The 17,659-nt window shown below is 50.1% G+C and overlaps 1 protein-coding gene across 3 annotated transcripts in view; it reads left to right on the forward strand.

Moving 5' to 3' along the window:
• GPD2 (glycerol-3-phosphate dehydrogenase 2) overlaps window positions 1-17,659 on the forward strand; it is a 59,582-nt gene that overhangs the window by 35,453 nt on the left and 6,470 nt on the right. For 2 of the 3 annotated variants that reach the window (XM_048309536.1, XM_048309537.1), the window contains exons 9-17: window positions 3,570-3,763; window positions 6,002-6,136; window positions 6,386-6,561; window positions 7,028-7,159; window positions 7,563-7,721; window positions 9,554-9,666; window positions 9,770-9,848; window positions 9,950-10,048; window positions 13,228-16,058. In XM_048309536.1, coding sequence (XP_048165493.1) covers window positions 3,570-3,763; window positions 6,002-6,136; window positions 6,386-6,561; window positions 7,028-7,159; window positions 7,563-7,721; window positions 9,554-9,666; window positions 9,770-9,848; window positions 9,950-10,048; window positions 13,228-13,353 — 1,213 coding nt within the window. In that variant the 3' untranslated portion in view covers window positions 13,354-16,058. Of the gene's footprint in view, window positions 1-3,569; window positions 3,764-6,001; window positions 6,137-6,385; window positions 6,562-7,027; window positions 7,160-7,562; window positions 7,722-9,553; window positions 9,667-9,769; window positions 9,849-9,949; window positions 10,049-13,227; window positions 16,059-17,659 lie in introns of those variants that run through there. The other variant, XM_048309538.1, reaches the window with a different exon arrangement.

The raw sequence follows: 17,659 nt of genomic DNA on the forward strand, positions 1-17,659 counted from the left end.
CTTTAAAGATCATCTCGTTCCACCGCCTGCCTTTACATATGAAACTCCCTGTGCAGTGACTCTGCCGTGATGTGGCTCTGCTCAGAGAAAACAGGAGTGCAGAAGCACAGAATAAGTGATAGGATGGGCAGTATAATCAGTAATAATAATTACTGTCACAGGCAGTAGAAGTAGCTCAGAGTAACACAACCACATTTGCTGTGGCCCCAAGCCCACCCACCCACCCGTGGGGTTTTGGTGGACAGGACGTGCCCCTCCTTGTTCCAGGAGAGGTTCCTGTGGCACTCTGCTCTCTGCAGTCTCCTGCTCCTCTCCCTGTTTGCTGTGCAAAGCCAAATCCCCTTCTCCCGAGCCAGCCTTGTCAGTCGGAACTCAAATATTACCTTTGGTTCCTGAAGTCATTAGCATCCTAATGGAAATTCCCCTTTATGGACTTAGCCCAGTTGTGTTGATACAGTGCCCTTGCAGTAATGCCTTCCACAGCCCCGCTCAGAATGGGAATTCAGCCTTCCTGTGCACCACGGGGTGTTTCTGCTGGAGCTGTCCCAACAGGACATGACCACAGGTGGTAAAATTGAGGCATTTTTGGCCTAGTGTAAAATCATCCCGCATTCTCTTCTGGTTTTTTTTTTCTTCATTTTTCTATCTTTCTCCATAAAAAATTGAAAATGACCTGATAACTGCTTTAAAGTACTAAAAATGTGGAGAAATAGGCTGTTATCCCAGTTTCCTCATATGCCAGGAGAAGGATGTGTGTGATTAGCTTTACGGCCCTACACAAAAACATGGAAAGCTTTAAAACCTGGACTCACTTGGTAAATTCAAAGTAGAACATGGCTGGATACACTTGAGAGCTCTGATTTATTTATTCTGTAATAACCCAATAATTTTAATTGGAAATGTGGAGAATTCTTGTTCTCCATGTTCCCCGGTATGTCAGCATGTGGGCATTACTTTCCTTGGAAAATAGTATCTGCCCACACACTGCCTCCACAGCACAGCTGATAAGATAAAACTGCACTGAATTTCCTCGGAGTGGGATAGCTGAAAGCAGGGAACTGTCTGCTAAATAGAAAACACTCGTGGGATTTAATCTTGGTTGTATCAGGCCTTCCTTCTCCTGGTGCCAAGGAACACTGCTCAGCACAGGAAGGTTGGCATTTCACCGTGGCCACGTGTGCCGTGTGAATGTGTTACAGAATTTTGGCCCACAGTCGCACAAATGATATTTTTTTTTAACATCTAGAGGGTTTTAGTTATAAATATAGTCAAGATTTTGTAAAACTAATGTTAACCTAATGCATTTGCTCCCCATGGGTTTCTTACTCATTGATGTCCTTCATTAATAGTCCCAGAATTCTTCCCCTCATTAATTAGGCTTCCTGCCTGGAATGTGTCTGTGAAGGCAAGGCTTTCTCCTCTCCCTTCTGACCAATTTCAGATGTTTTCTCTCTTTCTGGAATTTTCCTCTCTGCTCTTCATTCCACATTCCAGGTAAACTTGCCTGTTGAACCTTACTTCTTCTCTATGGAAAGTCACTTTTTATCCTTTTTTAACTGCATTTGTGGTGCTTTGGTCAAATGCTTCTTCTGCTGGAGATCTTCCATGGATCCAAGCCCTTCCATGGATCTCCCAGACCTTTTACCTCTACGTTTCTCTGTAGAGGCATTGCTTTATGCTTCATATTAGGGTTTCCAGTCCTGAATTTGCCCATTTTAGCCATCTTTAAAGAGAAATCTCACCACGGCTGGCATGGCTCATACCTCCTTCTCCCATCCATGCTGGAGTCGTAGGAATTCCTGCCTCATAAAACCGTGTTGTTTCAGAAGTATTCCTGGTGTGCAGCAGCATGACTCCAGAGGCCTCAGGAAGGCCAGTATTTGGGTGTTAAGATGCTTCTTTCTGATGCAAAACACCTTATTTTGCATTTGTTTGGGTGGCTCTTTAGTTATGTAAATAAGCTGGAACAAGCGTGGCAAAGGGCATGGAGAGAGAGCTTCCCAGGATAGCTGGTATCAGTGGTTCAGTAAATAATTGGCATATGGAAAACTGTTTCAGCTTTTCTCAGCACTTGCTGTGCAATCTAAAACACTTCAGAGGTGCTGTGGGGAAACTTAGTTGGAAGTCTTTGCTTGGTTCTCTTCCTTGTTTTTAACAGTTTTTATGAAATCACATTAAAAAAATTTCATACTTGGAAGAGAATGTCTATAAAGTTTCTGAATTCTGACGCTGTATATTAAACCTCTGATTTCCTCTGTCTCTAAATCAACAGCTTTTTAATTTTAAAAAGTAATCATTTGTCTGAGGTGATTTACCTTTCCCAAACCTGTGTTGACTTCCCCTATTAGATTGCACCTCTCCCACCGTATGCCTAAGCTGTCTATAAATATCAGCTAAAATGGGTCTAATATACATGCTAGCTATGAAATTCTCAGCCTCTCTCCCAGCCTTGCCAGATATTGCCAACTTCCCTTCAGTAATCACTTAAGACTTCCTAAAAATGCAGTACTCAGTGATTCAGCTTGAATAGGTAAATCCCACCCAAGCAGGTCTTTGCCTTCAGACACTGCCTTAGGAGTTGTGTCCATTGAATTATTCCCCTTTAAAGTCCACAACTGCCACCGAAATCTGCACCTCCTGCCCTCCTTCCATGTGCTCCCTGTATCTCAGGAGCAGGGGCACAGCCTGGAGAGCCCTAACCTGACTGCAGGTGTTTCCACAGGGGGTAAACCTTAAATGAAAATCAGCATCAGTCCTTTAAGTAGAAATGATTGAAAAAAGGGGCCGTTCAATGTTTTCCTACATAAAAGCTGTTTACTTGGAAGTGTTTATAAAAGTCTTTTGTTTTCTGAAATACAAGCAGAGCTTTTCAATAAGCCATGAGGCAGCAGTGGGTTTGTACCTGTGGATATCTTTCTTACATTACACCAGAGAAACCTGATACATGAATTAAAATCTCCTGTCCAAAGAACTACAGTTTTTTCATCCCTGTACTGAATCATTCTGTTGCAGCACTGGCAGAAGTAATGAAAAATGCCTGAGCAGCAGCGTCTACTGAGCGTCTCTTTTGCCTCTTTTCCTCAAAGCAAAGTTCTCATTCAGGGCCACAGAGCTGGAAGCACTCAGAGCACATTCCTTGGTCCAAATCCCTCGGGAGTCTGTGGGTGTTCCTTCCTGCCAAAGTGTCAGGTGGTGACAAACTCAGGCTTAGTGTCACTGGAAGTGTGTTCCTTAAATGTCCTCATTTCTCTTCTTTTCTCTCCTTTTTCTCCCAGTCACTGCCCCTCACCCCTCCTGCTCCACCTTTACTGTGGAGGCAAATTGGAGGAATCACTGGGATTTTATGTCATAAAAACATCCAGGGGCCTTGTTTCCCCAAATTCCTGGGACATCTGTTTAAAGCCATGTCTTGGCCACACATGAAATCCATTATTTCTTCATTTATTGACTGCTTTACCTGAGAATAGCTGTTGTGTACCAGTCCTTGCCTGGCTACTGGGGTGCAGGGACAGACCCCAGGTGCTGCCCACCCTGTTCCTGTTCTGAGCCAGGTCCCTCCTCTCTTTCAGCCCTGACAACATGGGGCTGCTGGACCCGGCCACCAGCGATGGCAGAGTGATCTTCTTCCTGCCCTGGGAGAAGATGACGATCGCAGGGACCACGGACAGCCCCACGGATGTCACCTCGCACCCCATCCCCACCGAGGAGGACATCAACTTCATCCTGAGCGAAGTGCGCAACTACCTGGGCGCAGACGTGGAAGGTAACCCCGGGGGAATCCTGCCCTGGGCAGGGCTGGGGAGTCCAGGCGCCCCAGCCTGGGGAAACGCTGCTCCTGAGGTTCCTGTGTGCCTGACAGCTGTGGTTCTTGGGAAACCCGTGGGCTGAGGTGTCAGCAGGGGCTGTGCAGTGATGCTGCTCCACGTCATCGAGTCCAGCCATCAGCCAGTGCCACCACCATGGTCACCACTAACCCATCTCCCCAAGTGCCACATCCACGTGTTTTGGGCACCTCCAGGGAGGGTGACTCCACCACTGCCCTGGGCAGTCATCTTTCCTCCAGAGTGAGGGCTTGGTTTATTTCAATTAATCTCTGAAAGCATTTGTACTGCTGCGTTTCTGCTGCAGCGTTAAAATAAACCTGAAAAGCACTCAGGCAGGAACGTTGTAATGTCCTTAGGTTTAGGAAAACCTGCTGTCTGGAGATGGGAAATGCTGGATCCCTTGTTTCCTGAAGTGCAGAATTGATGTCTGCATGTTGTATGAAGTTCTGAAAGAGTGCCCAGGGAAGGTCCTGTTGAGTGTCTGGAGCAGCAGTTGGTGTTGGAAGTGCAGGAGAGCAGGGAGGAAGGTGGGAATGTGATCAGGACAGAGATTAGATGGGATATTGGGAAGAAATCCTTCCCTGTGAGGGTGGGCAGGCCCTGGCACAGGGTGCCCAGAGCAGCTGTGGCTGCCCCTGGATCCCTGGCAGTGTCCAAGGCCAGGCTGGACACTGGGGCTGGGAGCAGCCTGGGACAGTGGGAGGTGTCCCTGCCATGGCAGGGCTGGGATGGGATGGGATAGGATGGGCTTTAAGTTCTGTCCCAAGCCAGGCCATTCCGTGACTTCCCGCGTATTTTCCAGCAGCACACTGGGAAGTGTTCAGTCCCTGTGGCTCAGCCCAACTGGGCCCGTGCTGGTTTTCCTGTGCAATTACTGCTTATAGATGGCTGGAGCTGAAATAACAACGGCACTGCCCATATCAACTCTCGACAGCCCTGCCTGTGCTGCCAGAGCCAGTGCCAGGGTTATCAACTTCCACAGGCTTGGACACCTTCCAGCTGCTTAATTACAGCGTCACGCGTGCTGCTTTCTGTAGTTTCATTAGTTTATAAACCTAGTACAGGATCTTGTGTCTGTGATTAACACTTCATTTTGGCAGGTTAAACACGCTGGCAGAGCACCATTGATTTCGGAAATCTATTCTGTGTTCTTTGGGGGATGTTTTTTACACCCTTTTAGTGATTTTTCAATTATCAGTTATTTGGAAGTTGTATTAAAAACATGTTCCAAAGACTTCAGTATAAAGCAAATTGGTAACTGCACTTAGGGGGAAGGCTGTGGATAAAGATGACTTGTCAAGAGGAAATCTTAAAAAAAAAAACCTACAAGCTAGAGGAAAAGCTTGGAAGTTATGAAAGGAAATGTTACACTCATGGAACAAACTTTATTTTGGTTTATAAAATGTAGTGTAACGACTGTCCTGTAAGCACAAGCAGATAAGGAGAGGACTTGATGTTAGGGGGTGCTGGGTTTGGCAGGGTTTGGTCTTTGGGACTGGGATTTTTGTGAGCTGGTGGATGAGTTTGACAGCTTAACTCTCTTGGCTGATCCCTTCCCAGGATATCTCTGTTCTACTGGATTTTTAATGAGGATGAAAACAGACCTCTCTGTCTGACTTAGCTTTGGGCTGAAGATTATTGCTGATCCCAATTGGAGCAGTGCTGGGTTTGATTCAGCCTGGAGCAAAGGAGCTCAGGGGGGACCTTGTGGCTCTGCACAAGTCCCTGACAGGCGGGGGCAGCCGGGGGGGTCGGGCTCTGCTGCCAGGGAACAGGGACAGGAGGAGAGGGAACGGCCTCAGGCTGGGCCAGGGGAGGCTCATTGGGAAGAATTTCTCCATGGAAAGGGTGGTCAGGCTGGAGCTGCCCAGGGAGGTTTGGAGTGCCCATCCCTGGAGCTGTCCGGGGAACACCTGGATGTGGCACTCAGTGCTCTGGGCTGGTGACAAAGTGGGGATCGGTGCAGGTTGGACTCGATGGTCTGGGAGGGCTTTTCCAGCCTCAGTGATTCTGTGATTCCATAGCCCAGCCCATCCCCTGACTCTGGGGGCTCTCCCCAGCTCTGGGGTTGCTCAGGGCTGAGCTGGGTGTGGAGCAGCCCTTGGCAGTGCCCGGAGGGTGGGAGCTGGGCACCCCTGGGCTCGAGGCAGGCCCTGCCTCAGTCTGGCTCTGCACAGTGAGAAGAGGCGATGTGCTGGCAGCCTGGAGTGGCATCCGGCCCCTGGTCACCAACCCCGACTCCAAGGACACCCAGTCCATATCCCGGAACCACGTCGTGACCGTCAGCGACAGCGGCCTCATCACCATTGCAGGTACTGCAGTTCTCTCAAACCATGGCTTTGCTGGACTTCTCCAGGGTATTTCATGCAAAAATCTTGTTCCATGGTAATTCTTCAGCTCCTATAACCGGAAACTGCTCTGTTAGTGGCAGCAGGACTGGCTTGGAGAAAGCCTGGCATGACTCATATGATGTATAAAATACACAGATGTGTATAGAGTATGTAACAACTTCGTGTTCTGCCTGCTTTCCCCAAATAACGAATGAACCTGTGCTCCCCCAGGTGGGAAGTGGACAACCTACCGTGCCATGGCACGGGACACCATCGATGCAGCCATCCAGGAGCACAACCTGAGGGCAGGCTCCTGTAAAACCATGGGGCTGCAGCTGGAGGGGGCTCAGGACTGGAGCCCCACGCTCTACATCAGACTGGTGCAAGACTACGGGCTGGAAAGCGAGGTGAGTCCTGGGTTCCCATGTTGGAGGGGTTTGGCTTTCCCCTAAATCAAACACCAGCATAACTTGGACAAAGGTCTGGTGAGCCCGATCAGAGCTTGTTGTCTGGCTGGGACAGAGATAATTATAACAGAAATAAATTCTAGTAATCGTTCTTCATCTTCCCCTTTTTCCTTCCTCCTAATTTTTCCTGCTTAAAAACACTCTGACTTGCTGGGATCTGTCGTCCCTGGAGCCCCCCACGAGCTGTGCATCAGCTGTGATCACGGCATGGCAGGAGAGCTGGGGTGTCAGTCCCAGTGGCACAGACACAGAGGGGCAATGCTGCTCCCACAACACAGTTTCCCCCACACTGTCACAATCCAACACCCTTGGCAGCCTGTTTATTACTGGGGATGAGGGAATGGTCAGGGAAAGTGTGTATTTGACGTGCTTTTAAAGCAGGCTGGATTTGTTTTCCTCTCCACAGGTGGCTCAGCACCTGGCTTCCACCTATGGGGACAAGGCTTTTGAGGTGGCCAAAATAGCCCAGGTGACCGGGAAGAGGTGGCCTATTGTTGGGAAACGTCTGGTGTCTGAATTTCCTTACATTGAAGCTGAGGTATGTTGGGAGAACCTTGTCACCTTCTGTGACTGTCCTTGGGGTGAGCAGGCTCTCCAGAGCAGGTCAGGGGCTCTGTGGAACATCTCCTTGAGCCCTTTCCTGTGGAAAGGCCAAGATTTTTTTCTGTGCCTGTTTCTCTCCTTCCCCGGAGCACACTTTATGTTTATGTATCGATAGATACACATATTAATATATTTATGTGTAATTAAATACTCACATAGTGTCTATTTTTTACTTCATATACAAACAAACATTCACTCCCAGGTGTACTCTGTAAAACGTTCCAAGGAAAAGGGAGCTTCCCCAGCCCTTTCCTTGGGGTCTGGGGTGCTAAGCGTGCTTTCTCCCGATTGCTGTCCCTGTCTGACCCGCGCTTCCCCTCCCCTCCGTGCCGCCCCAGGTCGTGTACGGGGTGAAGGAGTACGCGCGCACTGCCGTGGACATGATCTCCCGGCGCACTCGCCTGGCCTTCCTGAACGTGCAGGCTGCCGAGGAGGCCCTGCCCAGGATCGTGGACATCATGGCCAAGGAGCTCAACTGGTGTGAGCAGAAGAAGAAGGTACAAAGGGCCTTTTTCAGCTGAGGCTGGTGTGTTTTGCTTGAGGAGTTTCCGTGTTAACGGTTCCAAGCCGGTTGAATAGAAAACCACAAGTGATGTTTTATTGCCGGGAGAATGAGTCACTTGGTGCATTTCATGCTGAAGACTTTATCAAATAGCTGTGAAGTGAGTTGGGATTGGCTGGGGGGGGTGGAGGGAAGGGAAAGATCTGTATCCTATTGCTCCCCAGCCTTAGAAATGAAAGCAGGCTTGGCATTGCTGTCCTGTTCCTGTCAGTTGTTCTGCTTTACTGACACTTTTCAGCAGCTCTGCCTCAGCAAAGGAGGCTCCTGTAACCTGTGTCACCCCGTTCTGTCCACTGTGTCCTTTGAGGAGGGATGAGACTGAGATTGCACCAATCTCGAGCCTCAGTGAGTGTTTAAGGTCGTTGTTGGCTCCCCTTGCCCTCAGTGGCTCCGTGCTCAGACTCGGTGTGTGACTGTGGGGCTGGGAGCAGGAGTAGGTATCCCACTGACAGGAATCCTGCTCCTGAGCTGCCACACCAGGAAGTTACCAGATGGCACTTGTCGCTGCTGTTCGGGAAAGAGGCGTGCCCAGAGGAGTGGAGACACTTGAACACTGTCCTGAGTGTGGAGGAGGAACAGCAAGAGAGGAGGGACACGGGCTCTGGGACCGCTTTTGCTCAGAAGGAAGCAGAGCCTTTGAACACTCACCCAGCACTTCCATCCCAGAGTTCTCCTTGGATTGCTCATGAAATCTTTTAGCCAGTCAGAAGTTTGGCCTGTTCTGGAAGGAGCTCACTTGAGCCCTCCTAGCCAGGGACCTGCAGTGATCCTAAAGCCTGAGCACAGGAGTGCACAAGGAAGGGGGTCCCGTCCTGTGCCAGGTGTGGGTGTGCTGCTTGGTGTGTGTATGTCGGGCACCCTCCTGCTCAGAGGAATTCGGCTGGGTTAGAGGTGCCTCACCCTTACCCCGTGAGATTTGCTCATGGAATCGTTTTCCAGGTTGAGCAACACTACACCAGTTCTCCCCTCAGAACAGCTTAGCCAGTGGGAAGCAGCCCAGGCAAGGAGTTTGGTGGTTAGGGGTGCACGGACAGGCTCAACACAGCCCGTGTGGGGAGCTGGGCACCCTTCCCACCCTCACCTGCAGGGAGGAAAATGGACAAGAAATTCCAGAGCCATCCGTGGCTCATGGGAGCTCATGAATGCCAGCGAGGCATCTCTGCATCCCCTGGGTGTCCTCTGGGCTGTGCTCTGGAACAGGACCCCTCACTGTAGAGAGAACTCTGTTCTGTGGTGCTTTATGTATGCCAGGGGTTTATCACTTAGTAAAACTTGGCCAGGGAAGACCTTGCACTGAACTTTCAGGTAATAAAGTAATTTTACTACTGTCAGAAAACTAGTTTAAACCATAAAGAACCTGCCTGGTGCTGAGCTCCCTGATTTTTTTTCTGATTTTGGACAGCTGGGTGAAACATTGCACTAAGATATCAACTGAGGGAGAAATGACATATTGTAGGCCTGGCCCAAAAGGGCCATTTCTTCCTGAAAGGGACAGGCAGAGTGTGTGTGACTGAAGGTGTGGGATGGTCCTGAAAGCATTTGCACAGAAATTAGAAGTCTCTACTAGCTTGGATACCTCTTTCCAAGAGTAAAAGTGTCTTAAGTTTAACTTTTTGATACTTTTCAGCTGCCATCTGCTTAATTTTGGGACCTTAGAAAAATACTGGTTAAGTGGAAGAACCTAATAATAAAGTACAAATAACAAATAAATACTTGTGGAAGAACTTGCTATTGCTCAGATACCCAAGTTTTGTGTTTTCCTTGTAGGAACAGCTTGAAACCGCTAAAACATTTCTGTATTATGAAATGGGCTACAAAGTCAAAACAGATCAATTAACAGACAGGTCTGAGATCAGTCTAGTGCCTTCAGACATTGAGAGGTGAGTGAAGCAGGAGAGCTGCCTGTGTGTGCTGCTGGGGTGAGCCCAGGGCTGCCCCTGCAGCCCCCGGTGCCAGCCTTGGGTGCCAGCCCCTCTCTCGCAGGTACAAGAAGCGGTTCCGCATGTTTGACAAGGACAAGAAGGGCTTCATAACGATCCTGGACGTGCAGCGTGTGCTGGAGGTGAGGCTGCCCTGTGCTCCTGACTGCCTCTGGGAGCAGCCTGTGTGAATTGAGGGAGGCCCAGGCAGTGCTGAGCCCCCTCCTGTGCTTGTTCTGTGCAGAGCATCAGCGTGCAGATGGACGAGAACACCCTCCACGAGATCCTCAACGAGGTGGATCTCAACAAAAACGGGCAGGTGGAGCTCAACGAGTTCCTGCAGGTACGTGGTTCAGCTGCTTCCAGGAAAGGCTGTTTCCTTAAACCACAAAGGCACAGAGAGGGAATGTTTTCCCCGTGGCTTAGGGCTGAGTTGGACACCGGGGCAGGGCTGGCACAAGGAGCACACACAGCCATCCTCAAGCAGCTTGGAAGTTCAGGGATTTTTTTTCCCAGTCAGATTCAAAGTACAGGTCCAATTTACAAAGTAGGCCCCAGTCCAGACCTGAATTTGGCATTTTAAGCCCAGAAATGCTGTTTAAATATATTTAAAATGATACAGGTGGAAGGTGCGTGGCACAGGTGTGCACACTGACATTATCTGCAGCTGTTCAGGGATGTTACAAAGATGATTAAACTAAGTAATATAATAATAAACTAAATAACCAGATATTTATAATAATAAATAGTAATATAAATATAATAATAATCAACTAAATAACTAAATAATAAACTGAATATTATAAAGAATGAGCTTGTAGTTAGAGGCCATTTAGGCTCTATAACCCATTTTAACTCCTGGGTTGGCTAAATTGTCCCAGTCTCTATGAAAAAAATGATATGCATCTGCTTTTCAGGGGGCTTTCAAGCAAACCCAAGGGTGTTCCCTTTGCATATGCAGTTTGTCAGCTGGGTTGGTGTTTGAGGAGACTTTTTTGGGGTGGTATTTCAGAGTCTGCCATGTCTCCCCTGCCCGGTGGCAATGATGAATGCCAAACAGGAGAGAAATTAATGCTGGGGATTTTGGTCAATGTCAGCCCTTTCTTCACTGTGTCAAGTTAAACAAACAAGATCAAGGCAAAGGAAATGGTAATTGTCTCTCTGGAGATGAGCTGGGGATAAGAGCAGCATTGTTGAATCTAAATGCAGAAAATTTTCACAGGTTGTGTCCAGCATTAGGAAAAAGGAGTATTTATTTGCCTAAAATGCAGCAATTGAGCTGAGGAGCTGCAGTGAACTTGGGGGAAGGGGAAAAACCAAACCCAACAAACCAGGGGGAAGGAGAACCAATGGCTTTGGGAGCTGATGCTGATCCACTCAAAATGGGAGAGGAAATTCCAGCTGGGCTCTGGCTGCTGGAAAGGGACACCCTTGTACCTCCACTGGAAACCTTTTGTTGGGGCACCCACCCCTTTCTGCAGGGCTGAGTTAGCTGGAGTCTGGTTGGGTTGGGTACATTGGTTAAGGAGTTGAAACAACCAGTAATTGTTGTTCTGTGGGGTTTGGGGGTGTTCTGGGGTTTTTTGCTGGGCTGACCAGTCTCACCAGGGGTTGCCAGCCCTGTACAATGCAAAGGCCAGGCACTGCTCTGGAGTAGTTTCACAACTGTTTGTGCAAACCTGAGTCACCCTGTGGCTCCTGCACAACTCCCAGAGCAACCTGGGAATGGAGCAGCAGTGATGGCACTGCAGGGCTGAGCCCTCTCCTGGGCCTTCCACCTGCTCCAGGGAAGCTCTCAGTGGCACTGAAATGAACTGGGGTTGCCATGGAAGGAGCAAAATACATTAAATGTTTGTTTAATTTTTTAATGGATCTGTTAAGTCAGTGCCCAGTACTGGGGTGTTTGCTTTCTGAAAACTTTCAAGTAATTGCGTTTCAGCGCAGAGCTTGTGCAAGCCCTGGGCAAATATTTGTGGAGGTTTGTGTTCGAAAATAGAGCAGGTTGTACCTGGGGGCTGCCTGGCTCTCTGGGTGGGAGCAGGGCAGGGCTGGCCTCGGCCACCTGCACGGTGCTGGGGGAGCTGCAGTGACGGGCTGACGGTGAGTGGCCCTGGCAGCCCCTGGTGCTCGCCGGTGCCCACGGAGCGATGGGGCAAACAGGGCTGCCCGAGGCTGGCACTGAGCCCAGGGACACAGGAGCTGCCCGAGGCGGGGCTGGATTCCTGGAGAGTCAGCTGCTGGCAGTGATGCTCGAGGAAGGAGAGGGAGCCTTGGGAACTGGTGTTGGGATGTAAAGGCAACCCCCCACGTTAAATCAGGAGGAATCATGGAATGCCGGAATGGTTTGAGTGGGAAGGGACCTTAAAGCCCATCCCATTGCACTAAACCACATTGCCCCAAGCCCTGGCAGGCTGGGGGCCCAGGAGGGTGACTGGGCAGGAGGGCAGTGCCTCTGCTCCAGGGAGATCCCTGTGTGTGTGCGAGAATTGCTCTGGAATTGGGAGGGGGGTCAGAGAGAAGGCCACACTACGTTTGCACAGGTGCAGCTGCAGGTGTAATGAGCAGATTTTCCTATGGAGGGGAAGGAATCTGAAGGATTCCTGCAGTCAATGGGAGTAAGAAATTGCATTTGGCAAGTGCCAATTGCTTCCCCAGCGCTCTCTGCAGAGCTGGCTGCAGGTAATTTCAGCTCTAATGCTGGCTTTATCCATGGGATAAAAAAGAATTAACTGAAATCTTAGCACTAGTGTGCTTTCATTGGGAGAGAGCAGAGTCCAGCTTCCAGGACTTAAAGGCAAATTAGTTTTAAAAGTCTATAAAGGAATTCGGATTTGAAAGAATTGTGGAAGTCAAGTACAATGTCTCTCCAGAGAAAGGTATGTGGGTGGAAAAGGGCAGGTCTGGGATCAATGGTGGATCAGGAGTCATGGAATCCCAGCATGATGTGGGTTGGGAGGGACCCCAAAAGCTCATCTTTAAGCCAGGGGCAGGGACACCTTCCACTAGATCAGGTTGTGCCAACCTGACCTTGGAAACTTCCAGGGATCCAGGGGCAGCCACAGCTTCTCTGGGCACCCTGTGCCAGGGCCTGCCCACCCTCCCAGCCAAGAATTTCTTCCTAAATGGAAAAAAAATCCTGAATGGTGCTCTTCTGTGAGCTGCATCCTTCAGATACTCCAAATTTGTGCAACTGCTGGCTTATCCCACACTCTGAAATTCATGGAAAAAACCCCCTTGGTGATGGCAGTCTGCACTGGTGTTGTCTGCACTGCTTCCCAGTGGATCATGGTTGGTACTTCCACTCTTGCTGCCACCCATGCCTGTCCAAAGCAGTCTCTGATATTCCTGGGAAGTGCCAATGGGCCTGGAGTGAGGCTCTGCAGCCGCAGTTTGGGTTTGCCCTGGAGAATCCAGGTGTGTGGGTTCATTAATGGGGCTCTGGGCCCAAGCAGCGACCGCTGGCAGCCCGGGGCCCGTGAGTGACGCTGTCCCTCGTGTCCCTCGTGTCCCTCGTGCCCTCAGCTGATGAGTGCCATCCAGAAGGGCCGCGTGTCGGGCAGCAGGCTGGCCGTGCTGATGAAGAGCGCCGAGGAGAACCTGCGGCGCCGCGAGGCCATCCCGGTGGATCGGAGCGGAGGGGGGCTCTGAGCTCACACCACGGGGCTGCCAGAACATTCCAGGGCTTCTGATCCTCCTGGCCCAGCCCGGGGCACGGCACCTGGCCCTTGCTGCAGCTCCCACAAAAGACGTTGGTGCGTTTGTGTTGTCATTAATGATTTCCTTACTACTCCGGTACGTGGCCTTGGGGTGGGGGTCCTGCAGTCCCAGGGTGTCCTCGCAAGAGTTCAGGAATGCAGGCTGGGAGGATTTGGGTGCACACTCAGGCACATCCTGCCTTGGCCATTAATGTTTGCATCACCTTTACCTTTAGAGCACACGATGCTCAAAGTGAATCCTGCCCTTAAACACGTTGAGTTCTGCAAATATAAAATCTCAAAGCTGCTTCTGCCTCTTCAGCAAGGAGCAAGAGAGGGAAAGCTGGTGTTCTGGAGTAGAGATACCATCCCCGAGGAACAAACCTGGCACTTCCTGGGGGGGTGGTGGTGGAGACCTGTCCTGAGCCTTCTGTGGGTGATAGGTTTGCCCTGTTATTCCAGTGGTGCCAGTACTTGGCCACTCGAAAATTCCAGCTGGAAAACAAGACACTTGGATTAATCACCCGAGGAATAATGTAGCTGAAAGCTGGGAACAGCTTCCCTTCTCTGCTGTTAACACAAATAAACTGCCTCTAATAAATGGCATTGTCTGCAGGTGGTGCTTTGTGCTGTGAAATAAAGGCAAAAGGTGTTTGTGCTGAAAAGTGCTTCAAGTTTGGGGCAAACGCTGATGCTGTGTAGGATGGCGCAGGTTTTGGTAGCACAACAGTCTTAAATGTTAATTTTAGAATGCTCAAACACAGTGGAAAAAATGAAGCATGTCTTGCATCCTACTAACTTTTCTAGGAAAAAAGGGCTGTTTTTCAGCAGGTTAAATGGAAAAACCAAAGCATGGAGCCCTCACTGGAGCTGTTTCCAGCGCTGCTGTACCTGCCTGTTGTCCTCCTGCTGCTGGATTGGGCTGAGATCAGGTGGGAGATTTCTGCCTGATGTAGAACAAGGCAGGGAAAACCTGGTTTACTGCTGGATTTGGCATCTGCTGTATTCCCTGAGCAGAGCAATTTCCACCTTACACCAAGCTTCACTTTCCAGGGGTCAGAATTTCTGCTGAAGTAAAATTTCATGTATTTAACTGGTATCACCACGTTCACTGATGGAAAATTAACGGGGCAGGAGTGAACAGCAAGGATTCCTTGGATATTTTAACAGGGAAAATGGTTCCAGGTACAAATGGAGATGCTGAGGAGTGGTGGGATGTAGCGCAGTGAGTGCAGATGTTGTGTTTGGCTGGAGAAGCAGAGCCCTTGAAAAAAAAAATTAAACATTCAGGTGTTGAAAAACAGTAGATACAAAAGAAAAAGAAAAGGGCAAGACTCACCTAAAATGAGTTCCTAACGTGGTTCAGATGGTTTTTGCATGTTCAGCTCGTTTTTTGATGCGGATTTTGCTCAGGTTCTGCTTTGTGCTTGGAGCAGGGGCTGAGGGAGGGGGAGTTGGCAGATCTGACACCACAAGGATGTTTTAATGAACAAAGGGGTTTGTTCCTATGCTCCTGGAGACTTTCCCTTTTGAGCTGTGTTCCAGAATGTTCAGGTGAAGGATGGAATGTCTGTGTTTCCAAACCCACAGTAACAGACTTCACATACCCTGCAGAGTGGAGGGAAATGAATGTAAAACACGCAGTAATTTTGGCTCAGTGAGCAAGGGAAGGGGTTCAGGATTCCACTATTAATGAAAGTTTAAGGGGAGAAAAAACAAAGCAAAAGTCATGAGACCTTTTCCAGGCCATGTGAAGAAAAAATATTTCCAATATTGGACAGGTTTTTTGTAAGGGAAAAATATTTTCAGTATTGAACAGCTTTTGTATAGTTTAAAGGGAAATTCTCCTCCACTCCTCTCTAACTGGCATTGTTCAATTAAAAGCAGGATTTCGTGCTGTACCCAAAGTATACTCTTTGTTCTTTTGTTTTGCTAGTCTTGCATCTGGAATGTGACTCTGGGGTTCTCCTGGCTGTGTGTGTCCCTGGACATGGATTTGCTTTGCATCTCAGGCACTTTATGTCGCCTCCTGCTCCCCTGCACGGCACAGCCAGGCCTGCAGTGACAGGGACAATTGCATGTGTTCCCCCAGCAGCTGAATCTGTACATGGAAAGCTCCCAAGTGTTTATTTATCCCCTCATTCTGTCTGCAGGAATGTTCGCTTTGTTGTTTGGGGGTTTTTATGTGAATGTGCTGTGGGAAGAGTTGTACGATGTCACTGCCTTGCTGTGCTGATCTGGGATGGAACAGCAGGAATGGGATTCTTTTTTGTTTTTTCTTTTTTTGTTTTTGTGAGGTGAAAGATTTCTGGACTTTCTGTGGGTGTTTTGTGTTCTAAATAACCTGCCCATGTGGGGGGGATCCATGCAGTGTCTGGGTGTGTGTAAATACGTGTATAGATGCACTGCGGGTTTACACGTGGCACTTGGGTCTGTTGTCAGGTTCCTGTTGCAGCCTGGGCTGTTCAATGCTGTGTTTGAGGCTGGGTTGTCATTTTTATAACTGTCTTGGTGTTTTCCTGCCATTATTTATTACCTTTGATATCTGGAATGAGCCGCATGCGTTTATTGAGCAATAAGAGGATGTATTTAATGTGCCTTGTTTTTAACTGAGTAAGGACTGAAAGCATGAATCAATAAAACTGGTTAAAAACGCTCCTTTCGCTGGCAGTTTGTTGTGGCAGGTGCAGAAAGAACTCGGAGTCGCCCTGAAGAAGTTTCTTTGGGAAGGAGGAACGTGGGGATGGATGTGTTTGGTAAACAGAACCCAGGTTTTTCCACGCTTTCCCATCCTAGCTCAGAATTCAGTGCTCCGTAGTTTAACAGCGAAAGTGAGGAGTCGGTGCGGCCCTTGGCACTCCCGGGAGGTGACGGGGCGAGGAATCCTGCACTGCCCTCTCGGGCTGGAGTGGCAGCAGGCACCTGGATTCTGGGGGGGATGTGCCGGCCAGGAGCAGTCCCACACACTGATGAGTTTGATCCTGACTCAAATCAATACCAGTGAACGGGAGAGATTTCCTAATCCATTTGGATCGTGTTCCATGTCAGGTGAGCCCGGGTTGCCACGTGTTGATGAATGTTCCAACAGAACAGATCCATTTTCCCTGTCAGGGAATCAGCAGCGCCGTTACCAGTGTGAGCACAATCTTTATAATCTCCAGATTATTTCATGGGTTTAATTTAAGCTTGTAACAGGGATATGGCACAGCTGCCACAGAGCTGTGCTGATGCAGGCGTTGTGTACAAGCAGCTCCCTCCACGTGGGAATGAACCAGACTGGAGGGGAACTACAGAGATTATGGATTTTCCCCTAATCCATGGTGTGTAAGTGATAAGACAAGGAATGTTGCTGTGCTCATCTTTATCCCAAATACTTTCAGCACTAGAATTGCCTCATGTCACACTCCTGGCTTTGCTGCTGGAGGGTACAAGAGTTTTGGGGCTGGTCCCTTCCTCTGGCGTCTCCCCAGAATGGTCAGAAATTCAGGTCTACTGCACCTGGTGTGGCTGTTGCAGCCTGGTTAGAAATATGGTGGGCAATATCAAAGCAGCATTAATATTTCAGCGTCGGGGCCCGAGCTGGGTGTTCCGCGTGTCAGATGGGAGCTGGTGGCAGCTGTTGGGGACAGGGCCCTCCGTGGGGACGTGCCCGTGCTGCTCGGACAGCTCCGTGCCCCTGCATGAGCCGTGTCCCCGCCTCAGGGTGGGAGTGCTCGTCCGCTGTGCCCGCAGTGTCCCTGCCCGTGTCCCGGGGCTGCCGGCGGGGCAGGGGGGCCGGGCTCCCTCGGGAGCGGTGCCCTGCAGCCGCTGCCCTTGGCTCAGCGCGCTGGGAAGGCAGAGCTGGAATTCTGCTCCCTGTGCTCACCACAGCCCGCTGCGAGCGCTGCCGGGTGCCGGAGCGCATCCCGCTGGACCCGGGCAGGGGCTGGAAAACCTGCCAAGTTCCCGTGTTTCACGGAATTGCTGCCCGGTCCCGGCGCTCTGTCTGCCCGTGCTGTGCCATCGCAGCCCTCCGGGGGCTGGGGCAGATACCCACTGTGCCCAGGTGAGCGATGTGCGGGGCTGGGCTGGGGTCACACATCCCGCCCTGCCAGGTGAGCTGTGCCCCCGCCTCAGGAGCGATGTGCGGGGCTGGGGTCACACGTCCCGCAGTGCCAGGTGAGCTGTGCCCCCGCCTCAGGAGCGGTGTGGGGTCACACATCCCGCAGTGCCAGGTGAGCTGTGCCCCCGCCTCAGGAGCGGTGTGGGGTCACACATCC

The sequence above is a fragment of the Corvus hawaiiensis genome, chromosome 7 (assembly GCF_020740725.1).
Source record: "Corvus hawaiiensis isolate bCorHaw1 chromosome 7, bCorHaw1.pri.cur, whole genome shotgun sequence".
Lineage (NCBI taxonomy): Eukaryota > Metazoa > Chordata > Aves > Passeriformes > Corvidae > Corvus > Corvus hawaiiensis.